The sequence below is a fragment of the Lynx canadensis genome, chromosome B1, assembly GCF_007474595.2.
Source record: "Lynx canadensis isolate LIC74 chromosome B1, mLynCan4.pri.v2, whole genome shotgun sequence".
Taxonomy (NCBI): Eukaryota; Metazoa; Chordata; class Mammalia; order Carnivora; family Felidae; genus Lynx; species Lynx canadensis.
The window spans coordinates 21240831-21268519 of NC_044306.2; the positions used below are offsets into that span (position 1 = coordinate 21240831).

Here is a 27689-nt window from a genome sequence, read left to right on the forward strand (position 1 = left end):
CCCCGCGTCAGGCTCCGGGCTGATGGCTCGGAGCCTGGAGCCTGTTTCCGATTCTGTGTCTCCCTCTCACTCTGCCCCTCCCCCGTTCATGCTCTGTCTCTCTCTGTCCCAAAAATAAATAAACATTGAAAAAAAAATTAAAAAAAAAATATGAACAACAACAACAACAACAAAATCTAACCTTAAAGAAAATGCAACTAAAAAGAACAGGGAAATGCTCTTAGATTGGATAAGGGCCCCAGAGGCCACTCATCATTTATGGCACTACTCATTTTCTATTTGTGGCAAATATAAGAATGTAAACCATCTTTTTTCAACGTATTTGGGTTTACCCTTAATCCCTACATTCCTGTTTATACTATGTTATTTTATTGTATTGATGAAAAGCCCATGACCTTAGCACACAATTTAAAACTTCCATGTAGATATAAGGCAATCTTGGTTAGATCATGTGCTATCTGAGAAAAGATAAACATTAAAGCGAACCTGGGAAGGGGGGGGGGTGTATGTGTTCCTAACCTAACCTTGATTATGTAAAGAAAATCCCCCATCTAAATGATAAAAGAAAAAAGTAATGCTTGTACATTTTATTAGTGTTTTAAAATTAGTGAGTTTAACTGTCAAAGCTTTGATTTTCCTTTCATGTGTGTCTGGGCAGGCCTAAGCCTCAGGTAACGCCCTTTTTCCTTCTCTGTCTCTTACTTTTCTTTGCACCTGTCCACTGCAGGCTCCCAGCAGCTCCCAAGGAGTCCAATTCTCCTCCTCTTCTCCCCTTTTTCCTCCTCCTACCCATCCCCTCCTCCACCCCCTCCTCCCGCCTCCTCCACTTCCCTCCCCCTTCCCCTTCTTCTATATACCTGCCAAGCTGGGCTCCTTTTTAGCAGCCATCTATCACTGCAAAGGAGTTCACATCAAAGGCGGTTGCACAGCAGTAGCTGAACGGCATCACGGTTGTTCCAAAGACAACCCCAAAGAGGGGCCTTAGTTGCGCCTCCCCAAAGTTGCTGGCTAGCTTTGGCCCAGTGTGGGAATGGTTTTTGCGACAGCATGGATAGAGGACCGTCAAGGGCCCCTTTTGGTCACTTCCGAAGAGCAAAAACGTGTCGAGAGGAGGCCGGTTTAAGATTTCAAACAGCACCTCCCCAGCGCGCATGAAAGGACTTGATTAGCATATGTCAAGAGGACCCGCATATATACTCGGTGTGTATGTACACAGGACTCTGATCTGATCAGTTGGCGGAGTTGGAGCCTCAGCCCCCGGTCCCAGCCCCAGGCCCAGCCCGGTATTGGCAGCGGCAGCTATAGATGTTTCTGCAAAGCCAGCAGCCGGCTCCCACCCGCCCAAGGAGAGAAGATCGCTCCAAGACAGTGAAAACTCCCCTGCTATCTCAGTGCAAAGTCCAGTCAGCGACCTCACAGGAGTAACCGGGCCTTTTTGCGCTTGTTTTGCTATATTTTTCCTCCAGTCACTCCCCCATCCCCGCTACATTTTTTTTTCTGGGGGGTCTTTTGTCTTCCGGATCGTCCGCCTCTCCCTCGGGCCCCTCCATGGCTCCCTTAGCCGAAGTCGGGGGCTTCCTCGGCGGCCTGGAGGGTTTGGGCCAGCAGGTGGGCTCGCACTTCCTGCTGCCTCCAGCAGGGGAGCGGCCGCCTCTGCTGGGCGAGCGCCGCGGCGCGGCGGAGAGGGGCGCCCGCGGCGGGCCCGGGGCCGCGGAGCTGGCGCACCTGCACGGCATCCTGCGCCGCCGGCAGCTCTACTGCCGCACGGGCTTCCACCTGCAGATCTTGCCCGACGGCAGCGTGCAGGGCACCCGGCAGGACCACAGCCTCTTCGGTACGTACCGGCTCCCCAGCACCCCCGAGCCAGCCCGTGCGGAGGGAGCCCGCGGACCCTATCCGGTGCGAGGTGCGGGCTGGGGCTGAAGGGCGGGCCAGCGCGGGGACGGGGAGGACTTTTCTCCCGCAGGGCTGCAGCTCCAGACGCCGGGGGCGGGAGGGGAAGGGGTGGGTGCTCCGCCCGCACCTTGCGGCCCTGCCCTTTTCTGCTGCCTGGGGCGAGGCCAGGACTCGGAATCACGTCTCCCTCGCACGTCTCACCTCGCAGGCAGTTTTTAGTTTTGTTTTTTAAATCTGTTTTGGTTTCTCCCGCTTCTTCTCACATTGCCTCCAGCACCATTTACTTAACAAAAATTAACATCCGAAGCCGTCTGCTTCTTTAAACATGCCCCCGCGGTTACGGGGTGGATAGTGACTTCCTGGCTACTGCTCAGAGGGTCGCTCCTGTGCAGGGTGGGAGCATTTACCGTAAATGTTCACCCGAAGAGGTAGGTGACAGATTCACTTCCAGTGAGCGTCCCTGCTGTAAGGCTCACCTGCCTGCAATTCTTTGAGCTCTTGAAAGTTCTGTTTGGGCGAGAAAAGGGGGAGGTCGGGGGGGCGGGGGGGGGGAGCCTATCCGGCTACTGAGCATGCCCAGTCGCTCAGCCAAGCTCCTCTAGAAATTGTGAAACCCGAAAGCAAAGATCTTCGTATTGACTGTATGGAAGAGGAAATGGGGAAGCGAAAGAGGATATGGGTGGGAACACACAGGGACGTGTTTCAGAATACCTCCGGCAGTGCCTGGGAACAGAAAGGGTTAAAATAAACAGGCGAAGGATCCCTATGACACCAGATTGGGAAATCCTACGGTCTCTATTGTTAATTACCCCCTGACTAGCTGTAGAGCTAGCAAGTGCCTTCAACAGCCTGAGCCTTAATTTTCTTTTTTTCTGTACAATGATGGGCTTAAATTAGGTGATGACTTTTAAGGTGCTTCCAGGTTCTAACATCTCAGGATCTTCCCCCCCTTGCGGGGGTTTTCATTATATTAGAGTTAACCCGGTAGCATTCTCAAAGGATTCTTGGTCATCAAACTTGGGACATCACTGGAGAGATTTATTGTAGTTTTAACAGATAGGGTTTACTTGTCAGCAGCAATGTGAAAGGGCCCAACATCTGTCTTCCTTTCTCTTCCTTAGCGCACTGAGGGCTCTTTGAGAATCTCATTTCTGAATGGCCCTCTCTTGTCCTCTTCCCCTTGTTCTTATACTCTCATCCCTTTCTTGACTTGCAGTACTCATTAAAACTTTGGAGAAGTGTAAATCTCAGTTTCAGGGGCATTTGTAACTCTAGATGTAGAAATGAGCATGTGGTGGTCATTTGGTAGCACTTAAAGGCTTAGAAAATTAACTTTTTAAAACCCATATGTTTGCAGCTTCCACTGATCTCTTCCAAATTCCCATTGACTATGAGTCAAGAGTGTCATGACCTACTGGCCAACCTTGGGGTCACTTTTAGAAAGTGGTTTCTAAATGGAGGAGGCTGAGATTCTGATTCTAAAGAACTCTGCTGACATCAGGTGGCTCAGTTTTCTTCAAGAATTATGGCACTCCTTTTATTACAGAAAGATTTTCTGGCTACTAGAAAGATTTAGAAAGGGACACAAGGGTGGTAAGGACTAAGAGTAGAGGAGCTAGAAATTAGGTTTAGACTTAACCTCTACCCCTTGTGATACACAGTATAGCCTTGGAAATTCAGCTTTTAAGACACTTGAGATTCTTTTTTTTTTTTTTTTTGAAATTTATTGTCAAATTGTCAAATTGGTTTCCATTACAACACCCAGTGCTCATCCCAAAAGGTGCCTTCCTTAATACCCATCACCCACCCTCCCCTCCCTCCCACCCCCCATCAACCCCTCAGTTTGTTCTCAGTTTTTAAGAGTCTCTTATGCTTTGGCTCTCTCCCACTAAGACACTTGAGATTCAACTGTGGCCTCCAAAGACACCAGTTGCTTTTTTCATTTTGTGACTCTTAATAAGACTACAGGAAGATATACAATTCTATGGGAAGAGATTATAAATATTTCTAGGCTTGATGACATTCATCAAACTGGTGTTTAAATCTCTTCCTTAAGAAAAGAATATTGTATACCAGAATTCCTATCTTGCTAGAACATTTTTCTTTTGCTAAATTTTTGCATAAGTATTTAGTAATTGCAAAAATAGGACTTGGACCGATTTTGTAATAGTTCAAGTCACTCTATGGTGGGAGGCTACGTATCGGAACAAAATATTTACTGTTACACAAAGGGAAAAGAACACAGATTAGTTTTCATAGCCTAAAGGAGGTGTGAACAGCCTCTACCGTTCATTACAGTGCATCCTAGTGGCCTTGAATCACTAACACATCATAATTTACTGCAAGGGGGAGTGTAGGTGAGAAGAAAGTTTATGTTTAGCCTGTATAACATCATATGCTTCTCTCTGTATTTGCCTTCTTTTACTAGTGCTTCAATGATTAATTATGAAATTATTTTGCTATTTTTCTTTTAAACTCATTAATGTGTCATCAAAGTGAGAATTTTGAAGCAGCTTGAGAATGGCTATTGGTGATGCTAAATAACATGTTTGATAGTTTATACTAATTTGCCTGTGAATGATGAAATGAAAAACTAGGAATCCTGTATTTAAAATTTCAAAACCACATCAATAGAAGCTAAGCAAAAAGGTCTCAATGAGGTTAATATAATTTCCTATCTGAGTTCTCTCTATATTTATAATACAGTTTTTCTGCACAGTAGTACAGTAGGAAGATTTTACCTAATATGTAAACATGAAATCATTGCTTAAAAAAAAAGTTTAACCTGAGATCAAACATATTCCTTTAAAGGCTTTTCCTTTATTCTCCCCTATTCTCCATAGATCTGTCTGATGTGGTTGCATTGTGGGTTGACTCACCTGTTTATTATGATTTTTAAAAAGGCTGGCTTTGAAAATGATACCAGAAAGACAAAGTACCTCCAAGTCTTTTTATGGGACACTGGGCATTAGAAAATCTATCTAAAATCTGTGATTACCTCTTAAGGAAGGTTTTTCATGTCTACTCTTTGTTAAGGAATTAGCTTAGTTGCCACCTCATATTATAAATAAGAAAGACTTGTCACATCTCATTTAAGAATCAAGTGATTACAAATTACTGTGTGGTATACTATTTCCTCAAGGAGAAAAAGGATCAGAATTTAAAAGTGTGGCTAAAATCTATAAGAGGAGCACAACAACCACATAACCTTGTTCCCATAAATCTCTGTGAACCATTGCAAAATTATTAATGCCTGGTTATGGATGAAGTTTTAGATGTTGTTTAATCAAGTTGAAACCACTGAATGCCATTGTTCTAAAGAGCTATGTGATTTCTTGTCTTTCTACAACTACATTGTTTTGGACAAGATAGCATTATCTTAAAATGAGAAATGGAGTCGAGGTGGTTTACCATTTGGTTTTGCAAGACAAAAATGGATACTTTATAAGACCTGTTATATAATTGGTTTATATGGAAATGAAACTTATATTTTATTGTACTTGAAAACTGGTTCTATTATACATCCTAATCGTTTAATCAGTTCCTGTTCTCTGAAAGACAAGAGCATCTTAATGTAAATGAGATACTTAAAGAGAATTAAGTTACATGTGAGGCATAGTACGCTTTTCCACTTGAATTTAAAATTCAATACAATTTCAAGTAATTATACACTTGTAAGTTTATCCTGGATGAAATGCTGTTAATATATCTTCTTCTACTGATCATGTTTTGGGTTTGTATTTTTTTTCTAATAGAAATCACTCAATGGGGCGCCTGGGTGGCTCAGTCACTTAGTAGTGTATTTAGTAGTGTATTGTTGCTGTAAGATCCTTGATAGCTCTAGTGTTCTCCGTGATCTACTACTAGTTTGAGAGAGCTCATTTGAGCTCTTAGGAATCTGTGTTTAGAGCTTAAGAATCTATGTTTCTGCCAAAGAATGAATTAGGCTCTGAACAGCATAGAACCCTCTGTATAACCAAATAGCCAGATTTTGTACTTTCCCTTGGCCTTGGGAACATCAAGTGTCCAAACAGGAACTTGTTCAATAAATCAAGATATGACATAAGAGCAAGAATCGGGCTAACTAGTGCACATTTATGCTGTTTGTAGAGCTGAAGAGGGGGTAAAGGAGTGGGGGTAGAAAGCTATCTCGGAAGGCAGTTCCAAGCACAGAAAGCATGTCTGTATATCCTTTCAGCAAAGAGTCAAAAGAACAAGACAAAGGAATTAGTCCAAGGGTTAGTGTATACAGAGAAAAGGAGCAATGCACAGGGAAGCATTAATTTTTTTTACTATGGCATATCAGTGTATTAAGTGGAGAGTTTTTGATCCTAGTTTATCTATTGATAAAGAAAAATAATTTTAGAAACTTAGCAAAAATAGCAAAAAATCTACTTGCATGCTAAAATCTTGGTATTGGCTATCATGTTTAATGAATTATAAAGTCCCTTTACTTCTTTGAACTATCAATTTTATTTTTAAGAACCGTGTAACAGGAGACAGCACACTACGTAATCTATAAAGTTTTGAAATCACTGTATCATCCTGGAGTAGAAACATTGGATTAGGGCTCAGAACGATGTGAGTTCATGTGTTTACTTCTACTAATTCCAAATGTCATATTCTAGGGCAAGTCAATAAACCTTTTTTGTGCCTCAGTTTCTTTATATGTAAAAATGGGGATAATATTATCTTACATACCTAGCTTAGTGAATTTTTTTTTTTTTTGAAGACCAGGGAGAAAATATAAGTAGAAGTCCTTTATAAACTATAAAACACTAACATACCCATATAAGGTATACTGGTTGCTGCCATTAGAAAAAGATTGACTTGAGTCATGGTTAGCAAAACCAAAACAAAACAATTAATAGAACATGGTTATAATTGACTAATGGAATCACAAAGGACTAAGAATACCTCTATTATATACTAATTTATGATAATAATAGTTTCCACTTGTTAAATGCCTAAATGTGTTAGTCCATACGACTCTCCTGGAAAGATGCATTTCATCCATTTTGTCTATGAGGAAACTGAAACATCAAAAAAGGCTTATGACTTGTGTATTCAGACTAGCCAGTAAGTTACTGTAAAATTTTGTTACTGTAAATTTTACAGTAAGCTCTGAAGGTCAATCTGGTTTAAGGTTTTATACCTTTAACATTATACCCTGATGGACAATTTTTCCTTTTTAGCTTTTTTTTTCCATGTGTAAAATGGGAGGATCATCATAATAAGACAGTTATATAGCACTTTTCAGCCTATAAAGGACTTTCACCTACATTACTATATTTAGCAATACCAATCTACTCTTTTCAGTAGTCATATGTTCATTAATAAATACAAGTCATTATTTTGTTTATAAATTCAGGTATCCTGGAATTCATCAGTGTGGCGGTGGGACTGGTCAGTATTAGAGGTGTGGACAGTGGTCTTTACCTTGGAATGAATGACAAAGGAGAACTCTATGGCTCAGTACGTATTTTAAGAACATTATTATAATTCTTAAAATTAAGGCTATTCATTTTTGTTCAGTAAAATACCTACCAACAATGCATGTCAGAAGAAATATATAAAATATACACTTGTAGAAATTAAACATCTGCATCCTGATTAATTTCCATGTGTCGGGACAGTAGTATCTAACTCAATTTCAGTTTTTAAACCCCAAACAATTATTGCTTTCAGTTTGCTAGTTCTTTCTGCCAATTATCCTGGGTCTTTCTACTTCCCTCTGTATTTTGATTATTCCTGCTAGAGACAGAGAAAAATGTCATTTTCTTCTGGCCATGTTAAATTCTTTTCACCTTTATATTTTATTTAATGTAAATTTTCTCCACCCATGATCATCTTCCATAGCTAAATATATATCTTGCTGACCTTCACATATAGGAAATGAGTGAATGAAGTCTTAGGATAATGTAAGCAACAACAGAAAATGGCAGCCATACTTGACCATGTCTGCAGTCTTGATAATTACAAGAGCCACGATTCAAAAAGCGACTGTGGTCTCTCCCTTAGGATAACATATAGTCTGTTTTGAAAAGGCAAGAAATCACTGGACATTTACTACATTTACCTAATAGTAACATCTAGATCAAAGTTAATGATGGAGACTGTGTCGTCAAACAATTAGTAAATACATAAAGGGAAGATCCATGATTTGGAATGGTGCTTTTGAATTAGGACTTTGGATGTTAACAAGATCTTGAAAGATTTCAGAATGATAGTGGAAACTTGCTATGTAGAACTTTGGCATCTAACAACAGAGCAAGATAAGCTACAGGCCTGTTTGGTGGGGATGGTGGTAGGAGGGAGATACAATGGAGCATGGGACAGTTCTGGATATTTATTGAGTATCTGGAAATAAAATTGAGAATTGATATTTAACTGAAAGTTCTTTGAACTAGGCTTCTGGGAGGCTTAGCAGACTGGGAGAAAGAATTCCAGACAACATAACTAAAACAAAATAAAGCAAAACCAGCTCCTCCGTTTTTCTTCTTCGACAAGGATGTTGTTAGAGGCTAAGCAGTGAAAATAGAGCGATGAGACTTTGCTAAGGAGATTCTCTCAAAGGTGTTTTTTTAATGGTAGTTACTTTCTCTCTTATAGGAGAAATTGACTTCTGAATGCATCTTTAGGGAGCAATTTGAAGAGAACTGGTATAATACCTACTCATCCAACATATATAAACACGGAGACACTGGCCGCAGGTACTTTGTAGCGCTTAACAAAGACGGAACCGCGAGAGACGGTGCCAGGTCCAAAAGACATCAGAAATTTACACACTTCCTGCCCAGACCAGTGGATCCGGAAAGAGTGCCTGAATTGTACAAGGACATACTGATGTACAGTTGAAGCGTGATAGTGTCTTTACTGAAGAACCAAACTACGACCATTCTTTCTTGTTACAGTTCGCACCGTGAAATAACCCAGGAAGACCCTCAGAATGTTTTCTGGCGAGAGACTGACTTTGGAAAGGATATTGAGAACGGACAAAAAATAACCCCCACATTTTGACTTGAAGCAGATCAAGACCTCTCTTTATACGTGGATTAAGTTCCCTTAGGTACACTGGGTCAGTCCTTACTGGAAAATTGAAGCTGAAAATCTGTTAAACTGTGGATAATGGGAACCCCACCTAGTTTGCTGCTGGTACCTCACCTCTCTGGATTATGTTTACTTTAAAAGTTACATTATAAAATAGACACTTCATGTTGAAGAAATAAATCAACGCAGTTGGCCAAAATTATTGCTACATAAATTCTGAGGACCTTGTAAGATTTTGCAGGTTATGGAGTTACATGTAAAAAACCTGGATGAAACGTGGACTATGGAACATGCATGCCAAGATGGAACATTTTTTTTTTTAAGGATGGACCTATTTATACATTTTCACTTTGCAAATATTTATTATATATATTTATTTATTGAAGAGTTTATTTTTTACTGGTATATGAAGATAATGCAAAGGAAAAAACAACAACAAAAATTCCTTTACCGTGCCATTGTCATGATGTCCAGAGCTGTAAAGAAGACATCATTTTTGCTACATAGTAAACATAGAATAAAATCTTGAATTTCTTTTTAAGAATAACATAGAGCATAGACTATATATATTTTTTGCAGTCAATTACCTTCTAAGTGTAACAATGGTTCCTTTGCCTTAGAAAAATGCTTTATCAAATTGTATTGAATTCAACACACATTCAAAAGGGAATTAAACACTTTTTATTTTGTGTTTTGTTCTCATTGCTTTTTAGATTAAAGTTATTCTACTAATATAACCTACTTGTTAAATGACAAGATTCTAAGTTCCCTGGGAAAAACTTTGATATTTAGAGAACTTCTAATGTTGAAAAGTATCAAATATTATAGGCAACTTATGCTCACTTATTTTTGTTATATCTCCTGTTTAGTCATTTATTCAGGAAGTATTCATTAAAGCCTACTATACAGAAGACACTGTTAGGCACAAAGGAAGTTGGTGGTCAAGACCCAAGTGGGCCCTTCATGGAACTTAATGTCCAGTAGGAGAAACAGATGGCAAATAAGTCACCTGACAAATAAATACCATTAACTGTGCATTGTGATGTGCTCTATGAGGAAAGCAAGTTTCCGACACAGAAAACAGCAAATTTAGATAGGGTGAGTGAGGCAGAGAAGGCTTCTCTAAGGCGATGACATTCTGATGGGTCGTAAAGAGGAAGGAGGAGCTAGCCAGCCTAAGAGGAGAATTAAGAGCCTGATAGGAAGAGGAAACAAGGAGCCTGAACTCCCTGTGGTGAGAAAGAGCTTTGTGGCTGGAGTTTAGTGAGCAATGGAGAGAGGGGCACAGGTGAATTTAGAAATCTATGCTGATACAAGTCTGGTAAGTTCTTAAAGGCCTTTCTTAGGTTTTGTTTGCTTCTGCCCTGAAATTGCCAGTGTCATCGCCCTTAGACGTAGCATCATCGGTGAGGATGTGGTAATGATAATGGTAGCAGCTGCCACCAGGTCCCAGCCGGGAAGGCTTGTAAAACACAGATTGCTGGGCTCCCAGTGCCAGAGCTTCTGATGTGTAGGTGTGGGGTAGATTCTGAAAACTTGAATTTTTTAACAGGTTCCCAGGTAATACTGATGCGATTGGTCTGGAGATCACACTTTGAGAACCACTAGTCTAGAGTGGTGTTTCTCAAACTTTAGCATACTTGCAAAATCACCTGGTAGTCTTGGGAAAGGATGGGTTAAATTCTACATCTGTGTTGGGCGTGGATCTGAGATTTGGCATTTCTAACAGTGTCTCAGGTGATACATGATACTGCTAGACCACAGATCGTACTTTGAAGGGCAAGGGTGACCGCCCTTGATGCTGTTTGGAGTTATGCCTATTAGCTCCACCTGTCATTACTTCAATAAATTAATGGTTATGTGTGGGGTGAGGATAGAGAGTTGAAGATATAACTTGAATAAAGCTACACGGGAATGTGTATGCACCATGAGGGGAGTTGTGTGTGCACTTGAGTGTGTACTGGGTGAGAGGGAAATATTTCAGCTCAAAACCACTTGGTTTTATAAATGTGAAAAATAACAATAAATGGCTTGGCAGTAATACTTTAGTAATTTTCAAAATAAAATACTTCTTATTTTTACTTTTATCGATAAATACAAGTAAAAAAACCAACACCTAGTTTGGTTCACAGTTTGATACGTATATTTAGAGTACCTGTCCCCAAGCAAGCATGATGAAGTAGTTCAAGTCTTTTGTAAAATGATGCTGGTGTCTAAATTTATAACTGTGGAAGAAGTTTTATAAATTTAAAGAGACCATACGCTGGTAAAACATGGTCCACAATACGTATCATTACCCGATAAAAATTTTTTTGGAGATATGATAAGAATACAGGTTAACTTTTTTTATTATTGTGATAGCTACTTGTAGTGATTTTCAGATAGGAAGTATGATTGAAGCAATGGCTTTATAAACTTTTAGAAAACTAAGAAGTCGCCGCATCTTTTATTCTCATTGTATTCATATATCGGCAGCTCTTCCTAGGTCAGAAAAACAATTTGCACCTGCCGTATTAGTACTATCTGAAGAAATGATCTATTAAGTATCTGAATAGATTTCACTTGATACTCTTAAAGGGAAGTGTTGTGTGAGCATATTTAATTTATGTATGGAAGGATAAGAGTAATTTGATTTATTATCAAATCAGTAGTTTGAAAACAACTTGTTATATCTCAGGATGCCTATGGAAAATGTCACCCATGAGTTATCCTTTCTGCTTATTTTGATTTTCTTTCCTTTTTAAATGTTCTATTCACAATCATATATTAACTTACATTTTTCATTCTTCTTTGCTTGAAATATTAACTGTCAATTGTCCAACTTCCTTTCATTTTCTGCAATGATAAAAGAAATCTAAAAACACGGGGGTTTGGTCAAGCTTTGGGGTGCAAATTCTGTAGAGTTTGGTTTTCAATTAAGTGAAATACCAAAACAATTCAGAAACCTAAAGCTATCAAACGTGTGAGATTGTAGGTCTATTGCAAACATGAGATATAAAAGTTAGAAAGCCACTCAGGCTATCACTTACATTTATAATGCAGTGTATGGAAATTGCCAGTTTTATGAATGAACTAATGATCAGAAATGCTGTATACACACACACTAAAACTCTGACTTCAGTAAACTGTTATGCCTATAAATAGGCTATTTCTAATTCTAATGATGAAATTTAAAAAGCTATTACATATTATTGGTAAGCAAGGAATTCGTACATTAAACAACTCCTATGTGTTCAGGGTATGCTGCTTCTACTAGCAAAAATAATTTTAGTACATCTGGGGGGCTTAGTCCCCATAAATCCTAGGCTTTCAAGTTTCTCATAATCAACACTATTATAAAATGTTTCCTTTTCAGTTTATTGTAGACAAAGATCTATAAACTGAAATTGGGCTTAATTAACTCAGCCTGTTGGTTCCTAGGATGATATCTTGGTCCTCAAGATGTACGATATGTGAGACTAAAGGCACATCACTTTCCTCTAGCCAACAATGTAGCGTGACTAATCATTTTGGTCAATAGTACAATGTTGGTTGGTGTGGTTAATTTCATTCATATAATTCCTTGACCCATTATTAGAATTGCTCAGTATCTTCCTACTGGCAGAGAAGGGGTTTAGTATGCCATGCCTAGTACTTTGGAACAAACCTAAATATTTTCATAGAACCTACAACTAACATTAATCTAAGGTTCCCAAGATGAGCCTACTCACTAAACCTACTGTGGGCTGGTGGTATACACAGGGGCAGTAGTGAAGAATTTGAAGGGAAGGGTAGAGACATGTCATTCCACTGGTTGAACAATTCATTTCTGGCTGCACAAAACAATTCTGCAGGTCACACTTGGACATTTAAGTTTCCTTAGAAATTACCCTTTTTTACCTGGTTGGTAATATGTAAATAACAACGTGGAAATGAAGGGACCATTTTAAACTGGTAATGTTTATACCTAATGCCAATTTTTCTTACAGTATGGACTTACAAAGTATACAATGTGATTTTAAAACACTTCCTTCAACTTTTTTTCTAAGCCTGTTAGAGCAAGTTTCATTGTTTCTGTGATTATTTTCTGCCCAACATACCTTTAGTTCTTTGGACAGGGACAAGTTTTGCAGTCCGACTCATTAGAATGGCCATATGTTGACGGTTAATTTTTTTCAACTGAGTTTTGCAAAAGAATGAAGCCCTGTATATAGAAAACAGTGTGAGTATTTCTTAATTCTCCCAGGGAACACATCTGGTACCATTTTAGATGTATAGAAAACAAGTTAATGTACTACACATAATAGATCCCTTGGGGTTTAATTCTCTTAGGAATCCTGTTGAGGGCCTATTGTGAGGTTGGCTATGCTGTCATCAGAGGGCTCCCTTCTCTCTGAACAATTAGCTGTCTCCCACAGGGACCAGACATGCTAATGTAATTCTATTAACCAAAATCCTATATACCATATGATTTTCAATCTTTGGATACTGTCCGAGTAATTTGAGCATGACCCCAAAGCCAATCAGATCTAAGGAGACTCTAAGTGGTTCAACCCTATATCATACTCTTCATATTTCTACCCCAAAGGGCTCATGGAGCTGTAATGGAATGTTCCAATTGCATGGTGTAGGTGCATTGCCTCGGATCTGTGACAACAAATATTGAGTAGTCTACCCAGTAAATACAAATATTTAATTTACATTGTTTTGCTGCTGGAAGTGTTCTAGTTTTTTTTTTTTTAAGTTTATTTCGAGAGAGAGGGAGAGAGAGTGCGAGTGGGATGGGCAGAGAGAGAGGGGGAGAGAGAGAATCCCAAGCAGGCTCCATACTGTCTGTACAGAACTTGACATGGGGCTCCACCTCACAAACCGTGAGATCATGACCTGAGCTGAAATCAAGAGTCAGATGCTTACCCGACTGAGCCCAGGCGCCCGTCTTATGTTCTTTTTAATCATGTTGATACACATTAATCACCCAGAGACAATTTTAGAGTGTATTTAAATCAACTTTCATTAGCATTAATCAGTTTTTCTAGTTGTTAAAATAGGACAGATTGATCTTTTTTTTCTGGTTGAGTGTTCTCTCACACGTCCCAGGTATTGCCCTGTTCAATGTATGATTGGATGTAATTAATACTTTGAGACCAAGAGTCTTCTCTGTATAGACACCCCTCTGGAATGGGAGGCGGAAATTCATCAAATGGCTCATGACAGCTGGTTAAATGTTTTCACATATGCTGAAAGTAGCTTTGCCTCTCATCAGAGTCAGCAACCTCATACTTAGGTCTTCAAAGTGCAGTTGATTAGGACAATGTGGGTTGTTATGAGGTTATATGCTATCCTTGCCTAATAGTATCTATCAACAGAGTAGAAGGATCAGAGAACTACACTGGAAAAGAAAAATATGGGGGAAAAAAAAGATAACCAAAGGCCCCTTAGTTTTTTGTTTGTTTTGTTTTTTATTTGAGAGAGAGAGAGATCTCATGAGCTGGGGAGGGGCAGAGAGAATCCCAAGTGGGTTCCACAGTCAGTGTGAGCCCAGTGTGAGATTTGAGCCCAAGAACTGTGAGATCATGACCTGAGCAGAAACCAAAAGTCAGACACTCAAATGAGTTAGCCAGCCACCTAGGTGCCCTTAAAGTCCTCTTAGGTTTTTTTTTTTAAGTTTATTTATTTTGAGAGAGAGACAGAAAGTGAGCAGGGAAAGGGCAGAGAGAGAGAGAGAGAGAGAGAGAGAGAATCCTAAGCAGGCTCTGTGCTGTCAGCGTAGAGCCCAAGGCTGGGCTTGAACTGGCAAACTGAGATCATGATCTGAGTGGAGATCAAGAGTCAGCTGTTTAACCAACTGAGTCACCCAGGTGCCCCAAAGGGCTCCTAGTTTTAAAAGGTTTCTGCGAGCAACTGGGTGGCTCAGTTGGTTAAGCAGTCTGTGAGTTTGAGCCCTGCTCGGGGCTCTGTGCTGACAGCTCAGAGCCTGGAGCCTGCTTCAGATTCTGTGTCTCCCTCTCTCTCTGTGCTCCTTCCCCACTCATGTTCTCTCTCTCAAAAATAAATAAACATAAATAAACAAACAAACAAACAAACAAACAGTTTCTGGACTTTAAATTAAAATTCCCCTGGCTCCATTTGCAAACTATTCAGTATTTCCTGGTTTCTCAGCCACTAGAGCTCTGTGTATGACTTGGCTTCTGAGTGGTTCACATCTATGTTGTCACCTATTTGGTCAAAGAGAGTTTTAATATTTATTTTAACATTTCTGGCTTTCGGGAATGAATACCTGTTCTGTTCCATCAATAAGTTTTCCCACCAACATAACTAAAATATAAAAAAAATATAAGTTCAGGGGTACCTGGGTGGCTCAGTCAGTTAAGCGTCTGACTTTTGGTTTTGGCTCAGGTCATGATCTCAGACCACTTTGGGCTCTGCACTGACAGCGTGGAGCCTGGTTGGGATTCTCTCTCTCTCTCTCTCTCTCTCTCAAAATAAATAAACTTTAAAAATTAAAAAATAATAATTTTAAACACAGGTATTTACTTTTATTTTTTTAAACCCATTTTCGCCCCAGTGAATCATGTACTCTTTTCCCAATTCAGAAAATAAGTCAGCTTTCCTTCTATTTTCTCTCTCATATTTTAGTAAAGAAGAGGCAGGACTTAACACCTGAATTGCACCAGATCCCTTTATGGCAGGGGGTATGGCCGGGTGTGTCTAAAGTTCTCCCCTATTCATTGGCCAGACCTCATTTCTTTTGCCATGGGGCGTGAGTAATGGGAGGTGGTACTCTGAAAGGAGCAATTATTGAGAATATCTTGAAGAAGACTCTACCCCTAATCATGTTGTTACCAAACTCGGTTGGGCTGGCTAAGTGACAGAAATTGACAAGAGGCCAAGCACGACTTCCAGGCAAGGCTTTTTAGGGACGTATGCCAGAGCACCAGGGTGACAGCACAGAGGAAAGGGTCCTCAGGCTGGCTACCTGAGGAGAAGTCAGGGAAAGTTTTAAAGAGACTTGGGGGGGGGCGGGGTAGGGGAGGTGGGGGAAGGGTGATGTTTAAACATGTAGAGGTGGGGATTTATCAGAGCCTGCACACGAAGAGGTCATGCTTTATCATACATTGCATGTCTAATTAGCATGTTAAATCTCCATCCCTGGATGTGATTTTTAGCATTATAATGAGGGAAAAAGTCAGTGAAAGGTCAGCACTGGGGTTCACTGTGACTCAGACTGGCTTAGTCTGGTTCTCATAGGAGCAAACTGTTTGGAAGCTGGCCCATGGGACTTGTTCGGAGCTTGTGGCTTTTGGCTTCCTGATGGCAAGCAGCACTCCGAAGCTGGGCTAGAGAGCTGGGTTATTGGTTTTTTTTTTCTCTGCATGTTCCTGGGTGAGGAGACTTGAATCTGGTCCCTGCTCTGTCTCAATTTTGTTTGCCCCCAGGCTGGAATTTAGGTAGCTATCATATTTTGTAGTATTTGGAAGTAATGGTCTTGGAGATCTTGGGAAACAGTGCAGAGGTTCAAGAACAGTGTTTCTTAGAAGAAGCAGTGTATCTTGGGAATCAGTAAGGGTGCCCTTGCCAAGGGCTGGTCTCTAGCAGTGCAGTGCACTTCTGTGAAGGTCATTACCATCTCCTGATTCTTCTGCTTCCATTTAACAATGGAGATCTCATTTGCCCATGTTTTCCTGCAACTGCTTGGACGTCAGATATGATGAAATTCATAGTGGTGGCAAAAGGACTTGATGTTCTCTCTTCGAGTTGCTCTATTTTAACTATGCTCAATGAGTGGCTGACAATGGATTTTCTTTTTTTTTTTTTAATTTTTTAAACGTTTATTTATTTATTTATTTATTTATTTATTTTTTAACATTTATTTATTTTTGGGACAGAGAGAGACAGAGCATGAACGGGGGAGGGGCAGAGAGAGAGGGAGACACAGAATCGGAAACAGGCTCCAGGCTCTGAGCCATCAGCCCAGAGCCCGACGCGGGGCTCGAACTCACGGACCGCGAGATCGTGACCTGGCTGAAGTCGGACGCTCAACCAACTGCGCCACCCAGGCGCCCCTTTTTTAATTTATTTTTGAGACAGAGAGAGACAGAGCATGAACAGGGGAGGGTCAGCGAGAGGGAGACAGAGAACCTGAAACAGGTTCCAGGCTCTGAGCTGTCAGCACAGAGCCCGATGAGGGGCTTGAACTCACGGACCGTGAGATCATGACCTGAGCCGAAGTCGGCCGCCCAACCGACTGAGCCACCCCGGCACCCCTGGATTTTCAAAATGAGTACACCATTTGACAGAGCTGACAACTTTGCCATCTTCTTAGGGACATGCCAATGATTCTACATCAAGAGATCACTGGAGAGTCATTTCTTGGCTATCTGGGCTGAGACGTTAGAAAGTTGCCCGTGTAGGGGTGTTTGGGTGGCTCAGTCGGTTGCGCCTCGGACTTCAGCTCAGGTCACCATCTCACGTTCATGAGTTCAAGCCCCGCATCGGGCTCTGTGCTGACAGCTCAGAGCCTGGAGCCTGGTTTGGGTTCTGTGTCTCCCTCTATCTCTGCCCCTCCCCTGCTTGCGTTCTGTCCCTCTCCCAAAAAAGAAAATAAAACATAAAAAAAAAAAATTAAAAGAAAAAAATTGCCCATGTAAATGTCAAGGAAACTGGTGTTAAGGAGGCCATGTAATCTGATGATGAGTCTGAGGCATAACACCCTGATGTGTCTGTATCCATACATGGCACCTACTTTCTTTGCATCCTGTTTAGGAATATGGAGTGTAAGCAAAAAATTTTTGTGCATAACTTATTCCAAATAACAGTACTTCCAGAAAGGTATTGTTTACTGAAGGGCTCTTGAATTTCTTTTTTTGTTAAATTATTCTATCCTATTTATCAGTTTTCCCTAGGAAGGGAAGGCAGAGCAGATACAATTGTTTCTGACTTCTACTCAATGTGCCATCTATGAAATGAATACATGTTCTATTTGAATTAGGTCAAGGACACCTGTTTATATTTCACCTTATTAGATTATAACATGATGCTAGAGAGTTTATCTCTACAGTAAGAAAGTAAATGGCCAAATGAAGGCAAACTACACTGGTGACCAAAATTAACTGGGATCTAATAGACTACATTTGCTGTATCACTAACCACAGATTACTCTAAGGTTGATTCCATGTCCATCCCTATTTTGGACTAGTCAAACCAGGGACTTAATGGGGTAAATAATGCATAAGGTTATTTCTAGTTTCTTTAGCACTCCTGTATGTAATATGGTATAGTCCTACGGCACCTTTGTGCTTCCATATTTGCAATTGTGGTGATACAGGGTTCTTTTAGAGACTTCCTTTTGGCATGCTCAATTGTTGGGGTGCTACTCTTCAACATTTTGAAGGCTCTTTCTGTCCCTAGACTTGCAATAAATCCCTTGCAATTACACACTCAGGGAGAGGAGATTCCATCCGAGAAAATCTTCTTTGGTCCTCTGTGTCAAGCAATTATCACAACTCAGCAACCTCAGCTACTTTCTCCTTCATATATTGTCAAAATAATTTCTCTTCTTATATACACATTTCCCAGAATTAATGTTATCTTTGATCCTGTACCTGAAAGCCCCCGAGGTTCTTGAATATTATCCTATGTTCAAAACAGGTTACAGGGCTTAGAGTCTCTCCAAGCAGATCTAATGTTTTAATGGACCTGCGTGTTAAGGACTTTGGGGCAATTTGTCCTTCCCTTTGAGAGACTGGATCGGATCTCGACTTTAGGGCCAGGCTTCTTAAATTAAAGAGAGATCAGAGGAAATCAAAGAAAATGCTTTGGAAGTTGTCCTTTGTTTTCATGAGCAGGGAGTTTATCCTTAAGATTTACGAATTCCTTGTCTCAGTGTTGCCTCTCTTGGCTCAGCTCCCAGTGATTTTGAAGTGGCTTGTTGCTCTCTGTGTGGAGGGCTTGCCAAGGTTGTTGCTATGGCTGCAGAGTCTGTGAGTATAGCCGGTTCTTGTGTCCTATTGATCTCTGAATCTAAGCAATTTGCCAGTGGTTCCTCTTAAGAATTGCGGGATGTTACCCCTAATCTAATGACCCTTTGTCTTAACCCACAGGGAAAGTGTTGTGCAGACAGCAGACCCAATCCAAATCCAAAACTTTCCATTAGTTAATTCTCCAGCAATTTCCCATGAAATATATGCTTTGAGTTTTGGGGAGGTAGAGATATAGCCCTTTGGGAGAGACTTAAGATGCAATTTCCTTGCATTTCAGCATGAAGATAATCATCTGGGTCATTAGGTTCACCTATCCTGTTGGTCAGGATGGTAACTACTTGATGCTCTTCCTTCCCAACCTCATTGATCCCTTGCTTATCAGTTTTCCATTGTCAGGGCTGCTCCAGTATTTGCAAAGCAGCTCATCTTGGTTTCCATGCTTTCCCCACCCAGAGAAGCAAAGTATTAATTTCAGTGGGGGTGTTTTCCCTCACATATTGTCTTTTCTATCTCTCCTTTTTTTTTATTGTGCTAAAATATACATACATAGATACAGTTTCCCTCGTTAGCTATTTTTAAGTGTAGTTTCATGACATTAAGTATATTCACACTGTTGGGAAGCCATCATCATTATCATCCACCTAAGGAACTTTTTTTATCTTCTTCAACTGAAACTCCATGCACACTGGACACTAACTTATTTCCCATTATTCCCATCTCTTCCTAGCCCATGGCAATCGCCATTCTATTTTCTCTATGAATTTTTTTAGGGGCGCCTGGGTTGCGCAGTCGGTTAAGCGTCCGACTTCAGCCAGGTCACGATCTCGCGGTCCGTGAGTTCGAGCCCCGCGTCGGGCTCTGGGCTGATGGCTCAGAGCCTGGAGCCTGTTTCCGATTCTGTGTCTCCCTCTCTCTCTGCCCCTCCCCCGTTCATGCTCTGTCTCTCTCTGTCCCAAAAATAAATAAACGTTGAAAAAAAGAAAAAGTTAAAAAAAATACGTATTTATTTTTAAGAGGGGGAGAGAGAGAGAGAGAGAGAGAGAGAGAGAGAGAGGAAGTGGGGAGGGGCAGATAGGAAGGAGAGAATCCCAGGCAGGATCAGCTCTGTTAGTGTAAAGCCCAATGTGAGGCTCCACCTCACGAACTGTGAGATCATGACCTGAGCTGAAATCAAGAGCCTGACGCTTCACTAAGTTGCCCAGGTGCCCCTTTCTATGAGTTTGACTGCTCTAAGAATCATACAATATTTGTCCTTTTGTAACAGGTTTATTTTACTTAGCATAATGTTTTCAAGGTCACTCATGTTGTAATGTGCTAGATGCTGTCAGAGTTTTAAGCTCTAATAATATTTCATTTTACATATATGACACATTTTGTTCGTACATTCATCCGTCGATGGACACGTGGGTTGTTTCTGCCTTTTGGCCAGGAGTAGAGCCAAAAACATAGTTTGATTTCAGCACAACTGCTATGAACGTGGGTGCACAAACATTCTTTCAAGTCCCTGCTTTCATTCCTTTCGGTCACACTTCTTTAAAATGGTTTTTGAGTGTTTTTTAACTTTATTGAGGTATAATTTATGTAGAATAATTCAAAGAATTTAAGTGTAGAGCTTTATCACTTTTGACAAATATATGTGCCTATGTAACCACCACTCACTCAGGATATAGAATATTTCCATCAGTCCAGAATGTTCCTCCTTATCTACTGAAGTCAGCAGTAGTCAGTAGTGCTTCCCCTATTGAATTGTTTTGGTGCAGTCTTTTCTCTGACTGATTTATTTCACTTAGCCTAATATCTTCTAGTTCCATCCACGTTGCTGCAAATGGCATGATTTCATTCTTTCTCATTGCCAAATAGTATTCCATTGTATATATAAACCACATCTTCTTTATCCATTCATCAGTTGATGGACATTTAGGCTCTTTCCATAATTTGGCTATTGTTGAGAGTGCTGCTATAAACAGTGCCCCTCTGAATCAGCACTTCTGTATCCTTTGGATAAATTCCTAGTAGTGCTATTGCTGGGTCATAGGGTAGTTCTATTTTTAAGTTTTTGAGGAAATTCCACACTATTTTCCAGAGCAGCTGCACGAGGTTGCATTCCCACCAACAGTGCATGAGGGTTCCCGTTTCTTCACATCCTCACCAGCATCTGTTGTTTCCTGACTTGTTAATTTTACCCACTCTGACTGGCATGAGGTGATATCTTAGTGTGATTTGGATTTGTATTTCCCTGATGATGAGTGATGTTGAGCAACTTTTCATGTGTCTGTTGGCCATCTGGATGTCTTCTTTGGAAAAGCTTCTGCTATGTCTTCTGCTATTTCTAGGGCTATTTTGAATAAAACTGCAATGAATATATGTTCCTGTTTTTCTTGGATAAGTATTTAGGAGTGGAATTGATGAGTTGTATTTATAATAAACTGCCAAATAGTTTTGCAAGTGGTTATGCCTTATGAATTTAAAGAACATTGTATTAGAGTTCTAGTTGTTGTACATCCTCATAAATGCTTGATAAGAATAGTCTTTTTAGTTTTAGAAATGCTAGTGATGTAGAAGTATCTCATATAGTTTTAATTTGCATATAGTATGCACTTTTATTTAATTGAATTCCCTACAGACTAATAATGTTAAACATATTTTCATGAGCTTATTTGCTATCTGTATATCTTTTTTTGTAGAGCATCAGTTCAGATATTTTGCTTATATCTACTGGGTTATTTATCTTATTATTATTGATTTGTAAAAGTTCTTTATATATTCTAGGTATAAATCCTTGAAAAATTTTTTAATGTTTATTTATTTTTGAGAGAGAGAGAGAGAGAGAGGCAGACTGTGAGCAGGAGAGGGGCAGAGAGAGAGGGACACACAGAAACTGAAGCAGGCTCCAGGCTCTGAGCTGTCAGCACAGAGTCCAACGGGGGGCTTGCACTCACGACTGCGAGATCATGACCTGAGCTAAAATCAGATGCTCAACAGACTGAGCCATCCAGGTGCCCTGGTATAAATCCTTTTTAAATGTGTATTTTGCAAATATTTTATCCCATTCTATGGTTTATTTTTTCTTTGATTAACAGGGTCTTTTGATGAGCAAAACTTTTAAATTTTGATGAAGTCCAATTTATGAATTTTGTTTATGCTGTTTCTTCTGTATCTAAGAAATCTTTGCCGAATCCAAAGCTACTAAGAGTTACTTCTATGCTTATAATTTTAACTTACCTGTTTGCATCTCTGATCCATTTTGAGGTTACTCTTACCTGTGAAAGTTTTAGAATTTTAAAATATATATGAGGTAACTTTTCTATACATATCAGCTAAAGATATTTGAGAATTTATTAACATGCCATTTCAATGATCAGAGAGCTACAAGTACAAGCCAAAGAGAAGTTAAAAATATATACTTATAAGTGTATACTTATAGATTCATAAGAATGTCTTGAAATACTAATATACTTTGGAGCCTCCTATGGCTCACTCTGTCCTGAGACTCATTTAGAAAACATAATCCAGGTTGGTTTTTCCAGACTCTGAGATGAAGCTTAGAGAATAAATGTCTCCAAGGCAGTGCCCATGGGATTAATAATTGTGGAAGAAGAGCAAGCCAATGGCATTGGGCAGAAGTTGAGCAGTGATGCAGAAGTGATGTTGGATTTGGCCACCCTGTGCTTTGGAGCTACAATGTTCCTAACTCACTGGGACAAGTGGGCTCAAAGTTTTTCCTCAAGCTGGAATCAGTTGCTGATTGGGGGCCACTGCAGGAAGTGGGGATCTCTAAGCTGAGGCAATTCATAAAGGGCCTGACAGCACCTAGGCAATTGGGGCAATAAATGCTTCTTTGTAGAGACACGTGGACAATGAATCTCCATGTCTGTACAGTCTACCCGTTGTTGCTCAGATCCACATTTTCATGAATGTGCTATGACCAGTGTATCCCTTTGTCATGTGCTCACTCTCGTTCCTACTCTGCTGTATGTGGGGTCCCGTGCAGGCAGAGCAAACCCTTGTATAGTGCTTCTGGCCGAGACACTGTGGACAGAAAAGACAGTCTGCACCCAGAAGGTCTATTCCTATCTGACTCGATCAAAGGCCTTTTCAAGATAGAAGGGGTCAAGTACAGATAATTTGCCATCAAACGAAAGATGGTCTCCTTGAGGAATGGTGCCATAACACGAGCTCAGGATTGGTCTTTGTTGCTGGCAGGTACTGGACATCTAGAGGCAGCTGTAGCCAGATTCATTATGGGAAGTAGGAGCCCATGCTGCTGGGTTGGTGCCTAACTTCTATCTATGTCACCATTGCCACTTTTTAATATGTCCATTGTTCCAGCATTGGGCCAGCAACAGCTGTCTGCCATCAACTGGTTGCGTCACTCTATCTACCTGGTTGTTTAGTGCCTCTTCCATGGAGGGAGCTCTTAGATTGGTGTTAACTCTGAATACAAAGATCATCACGCTTTATACCCATTCTCATTTATTCATATACATTCCTTTCCACCAGACCTCTTTGTCTCTGATCTTCCAATCTTTGTTCTTCTAGGATTTTCACCAGCTAGCCAGACTATGTGTGAATCCTTACATGTCCTAATTTCAGGTCACTTCTTTTATCACACAAAGTAGATGATCAGATTTACTATCTCAAACACTGCCAACCGGGAGGATTTTCCATGGGTTAGCTTCTGCAGTGGCTGGCATCCATATACTGAGCTGATTCATCTATAAACCAGGCTTAGGCATTTCTATCTTCCACCAGATAGTCCTTAGAGATGCCACCTCTAGTGAATGGAAGTGAACAGGTGCTGGTACAACTGTGGTGGATGATAAGAGTCTGGCTATCTAAGTTGGTGGGTCAGGCAGGTTGTAGTTCATAATGGGAAATTCTAACCATACAGTCACTTAGCATCCCATATTCAGGCTTTCAATTTGTACCCTAGTTTAGTATCATGCCAAGAGTTGCATTTTATTTTTTTTTTTATTTAAAAAAAAATTTTTTTTTCAATGTTTATTTATTTTTGGGACAGAGAGAGACAGAGCATGAATGGGGGAGGGGGCAGAGAGAGAGGGAGACACAGAATCGGAAACAGGCTCCAGGCTCTGAGCCATCAGCCCAGAGCCTGACGCGGGGCTCGAACTCACGGACCGCGAGATCGTGACCTGGCTGAAGTCGGACGCTTAACCGACTGCGCCACCCAGGCGCCCCCAAGAGTTGCATTTTAAAAGATATATGTTCTCTGTTGCAAATTGTGTGACCCAGGACCTGTGTTGTGGTTTTCTCTTTGGCTTTCCCATACATTTCACATAGTATCTTTGCCCACACAAAGGCACAAAGGGGTCTGTTGGCTCAAGTGCCAGGGTACAGCTTGAACTTGACCATAGACAGTCCTGAAATCTCTTGCTTGCTTATGAGCATCTTTGATTAGATTTTATTTTTAACTCTAACACTTCTTAGCACTCTTTGCAAGGGCTGTGAACAAGGATCTGACCAAAATGCCCGCGCAGTGCAGGAGCTCTAGCTGAACTGTCAGGGGAGATATCTAAAATGGATTCTAGGAAGGGTTGTTTTTATTCTGTGGTTCGTGAGGCTGCTGTGTATTGCCCTTGACAGATTAGAAATGGTTATATCCATAATGGACATCCTGCTGTGTGTGTGTGTGTGTGTGTGTGTGTGTTCAATAAATTGGGGCAGAGAGGGGAATATTGAAGGAGAGAGTGGAGAGGTGGCAGAAAATCCTACAAGTAGCTGTTTGTTCAAGCTAGGTAGTGGTAATGAATTACTCTTTTGTATTTCCACTTCTCAGAGAGGCAACACTGAGCCCAAGTCTTCTAGTATACGAGTTCAATGTAGTATACATTATTAAATATGAAGTAAACATATAGACATGGTAAAACACAGATACTAGTACCTTTCTTCATGAGAAGAAAATAAGCACTATTTATTTAGTCTAAGAACAAAAGAACTAGAAATTTTAGGGCTTGAAGATATTTTAACTATTATCTAGCTCAATCTCTCCATTTTACAAATGAGGAAAATCTTTTATCTTATTGACTCTGTTCAGTAAAATCATGAAACATTTTGTTGTTTACAAGTTAGTAAATGTATCTTTACACTTTTATAAGTTTCTTTTATGATTTTGGCCAGCAATGATAAAATTAGTATGTTTTGATCTTTGAGCAAGTTGCTTAGAAGGAACTTAAAAGAAGTATTTAGGAAAATCCAAGTGCTGAAACATTTAAGATATGCTTTGTGGTCTCAATTTTGTGTGATTGTCAGCCAGGAAGTTTTCTGATTAAGATGGCTTGCCAGTTCCCTGCCAAATACATTATTTATTACACTAATGGGGATTTCCTATTTGAGATGTTAAAGACAAAATGTTACTAACATTATTTCCTTTAAAGTAATTGACATAGATCAATTAGTACATTCTAATGAATTAACATCAAGAATAGAACAGAGATCCATAAAGACATATAGGTATTTTATTGGCATAGATTTATTGAAATAAGTTGAACTTCACTGGATTAGATATTTCTCATTCATTACTGATAGTGAAACTTGAAGCTGGATGTTACTGAATTTATGTTTCCTTTTTTGGATTTAATGTTTTGTAAGAATGAAATAACTTTTAGCAAGAACTAAATTTTGTTGAGTTAAAGTGGCAGTTAAAAACCCATGGTTATGTGCCCAAATTTTAGAATTTAATAATCTCCTCAAAGTTGTAAAGAAACTTCTGCATACTTACGTGTGTGTATGTGTGTGTGTTTGTGTGTGTATTTTCTTATAGTAGTAAGAAAAGAGAGATGTGTCCCAAGCATCTAATAAAGACTATATACATGTAGGTAAATAAATATTCTAAATTATACCTAATTTTAACCAAAGAAGAAAGTGTGAAACAAATTTTAATAATTTCACATTTTTAATTTGTTTGTAAAATTAAAATAAAATTTAAAAGTACCGATAGTGCTAAGTACCATGGAGGAAAAGGACAAGGTGCTATAAGAAAGAGGCATTATGATGAGACAATCATAAATAGGTGTTTGGAGGGAAAATAATTAGGCAGACAAAGAATTTCTGCAGTTTGTGTATGGAAGGCAGGATGTGTATGGATGGCAATCCAGATGATCCAGGGAACAGGATGAAAAAAAGCTTTGCAGTTGGGAAAGAGTGTAATATGTTCAAGAAACTAGGAAGGAAAGCCAAGATGGCCACAGTACATTTTGTGAGGGCAAGCATAGCACAAGATGAGAATGAAGAGGCTAGCATACATTTGCCACAGCATGTAGGGCCTCAGAGAGCATACTGAGTTGTTGGAGTCCTATTTTAGTGAAATGAAAGGATTTCAAGTAGGAGAGTGACACCATTTCATCTTTATCTTTAAAAGAACACATTGGCTGCCATATGGACATCGGGTTGAATTGGGGTAAGAGTGGAAGAAGATGGACTTTTTTTAGGAGACAATGGCATTAGTCAAGGTGAGAGTTGAACTAGCTTGGACTGGGATGTTGCTGGTGAAAATGGAGACTAATGGATGGATTCAGAGTATTTTGAGGATACGTTCAGTGAGTCTTAGTAATATATTGAATGTGGGAGTTAAGGAGAGCTATGTCAAGATGTGCCCAGATTTTTCACTTGAGCAAATGGGTGGGTAAGGGTGTGTGTGATAGTATCATTTATTGAAATAATGTAAGTCTGGAGGAAAAACCATCTTGGTAGAAAATCAAAACTTCGGTTGTGGAAATGTTAATTTTGTAACACCAGTAAGATGATAAAGTGAATAGGCCAGCAAGCCATGGAACATATAGGTCTGGAAGTATATGATAGAGATATAATTTAGGAGTTATTGGCATACAGTTGTAGGGAGAGAAAAATGAAATTTCTGAGTCACAGGCCAAGTAGAAGAAGAGGGTTGTCTAAGGACAGAGAGGGAGATGCTAGATAAGACAATCATGAAAATTTTGCATCACATAGAGCCAATAAAGAGCCTTTCTCGAAGGAGGGAGCAATCAACTGTGTTGTATGCTCCTGAGAGGTCAAACAAGATGAGAACTAAACAAATGTTGATTCAGTTGGGGAATATTGGAGTCAATGGCCATTTCAGGAGGTGACTTTTAGAATAAGAGGGACAGGTGTCAGATTAGAGTGGATTGAAGACTGAAAGGGAGATGAGGAAGTGGAGAAAAGTTGTGGAGATAACTGTGATAGACACCACTGATTGGTTACCCAATAGCTGTTTCCCCAATGCTAATAGAATCCCGGGGCTTTCAGTGGTATCTCAGCAGTCAAGTCCTTAAGGCAGTGAATTAATATTGTTCAAATCAGTCATGGTGGTCTCATTTACCTTGCCTTATAGTTGGGTCTGCCATGAGCATTTTCCACTTTCTGGACAACGTCTACCTTCCAATCTTAACTTAGTGTAACACTAACATTTTATTTAAAAATTTTTTTTACCTTTATTTGTTTTTGAGAGACAGAGAGACAGAGTGTGAGCAGGGCAGAGAGAGAGGGAGACATGGAATTCGAAGCAGGCCCCAGGCTCTGAGCTGTCAGCACAGAGCCCAACATGGGGCTCGAACCCACGAACCGTGAGATCATGACCTGGGCCGAAGTCAGACACTTAACCGACTGAGCCACCCAACAATAATATTTTAAATAAAATATCACAGTTAACAGCATAACTTTGAGTCAGAAGTGTTATTTTGATACTCTCATAGTAATTATGAGCAATTGCTCTATTTAGCTTAAAAATCTTTTACTATTTAACATAACAAGAATTATAATTATTACAGT

The 27689-nt window shown here is 40.0% G+C and overlaps 1 protein-coding gene across 1 annotated transcript; it reads left to right on the top strand.

Moving 5' to 3' along the window:
* The first annotated feature begins 1548 nt into the window (after positions 1–1548).
* Positions 1549–9293, top strand: FGF20 (fibroblast growth factor 20). Its single transcript, XM_030311850.1, has 3 exons — positions 1549–1834; positions 7268–7371; positions 8509–9293. Exons 1-3 carry the CDS (start codon positions 1549–1551, stop codon positions 8752–8754), a joined length of 636 nt encoding a protein of 211 aa, XP_030167710.1. The 3' UTR covers positions 8755–9293.
* The last annotated feature ends 18396 nt before the right edge of the window (positions 9294–27689 follow it).

Coding starts and splice junctions, on each gene's coding strand:
- FGF20 (XM_030311850.1), top strand. CDS start 1,549: ATGGCTCCCTTAGCCGAAGTCGGGGGCTTCCTCGGCGGCCTGGAGGGT. Junction 1,835..7,267: donor GCAGGACCACAGCCTCTTCG/GTACGTACCGGC, acceptor TTATAAATTCAG/GTATCCTGGAATTCATCAGT. Junction 7,372..8,508: donor AAGGAGAACTCTATGGCTCA/GTACGTATTTTA, acceptor TCTCTCTTATAG/GAGAAATTGACTTCTGAATG.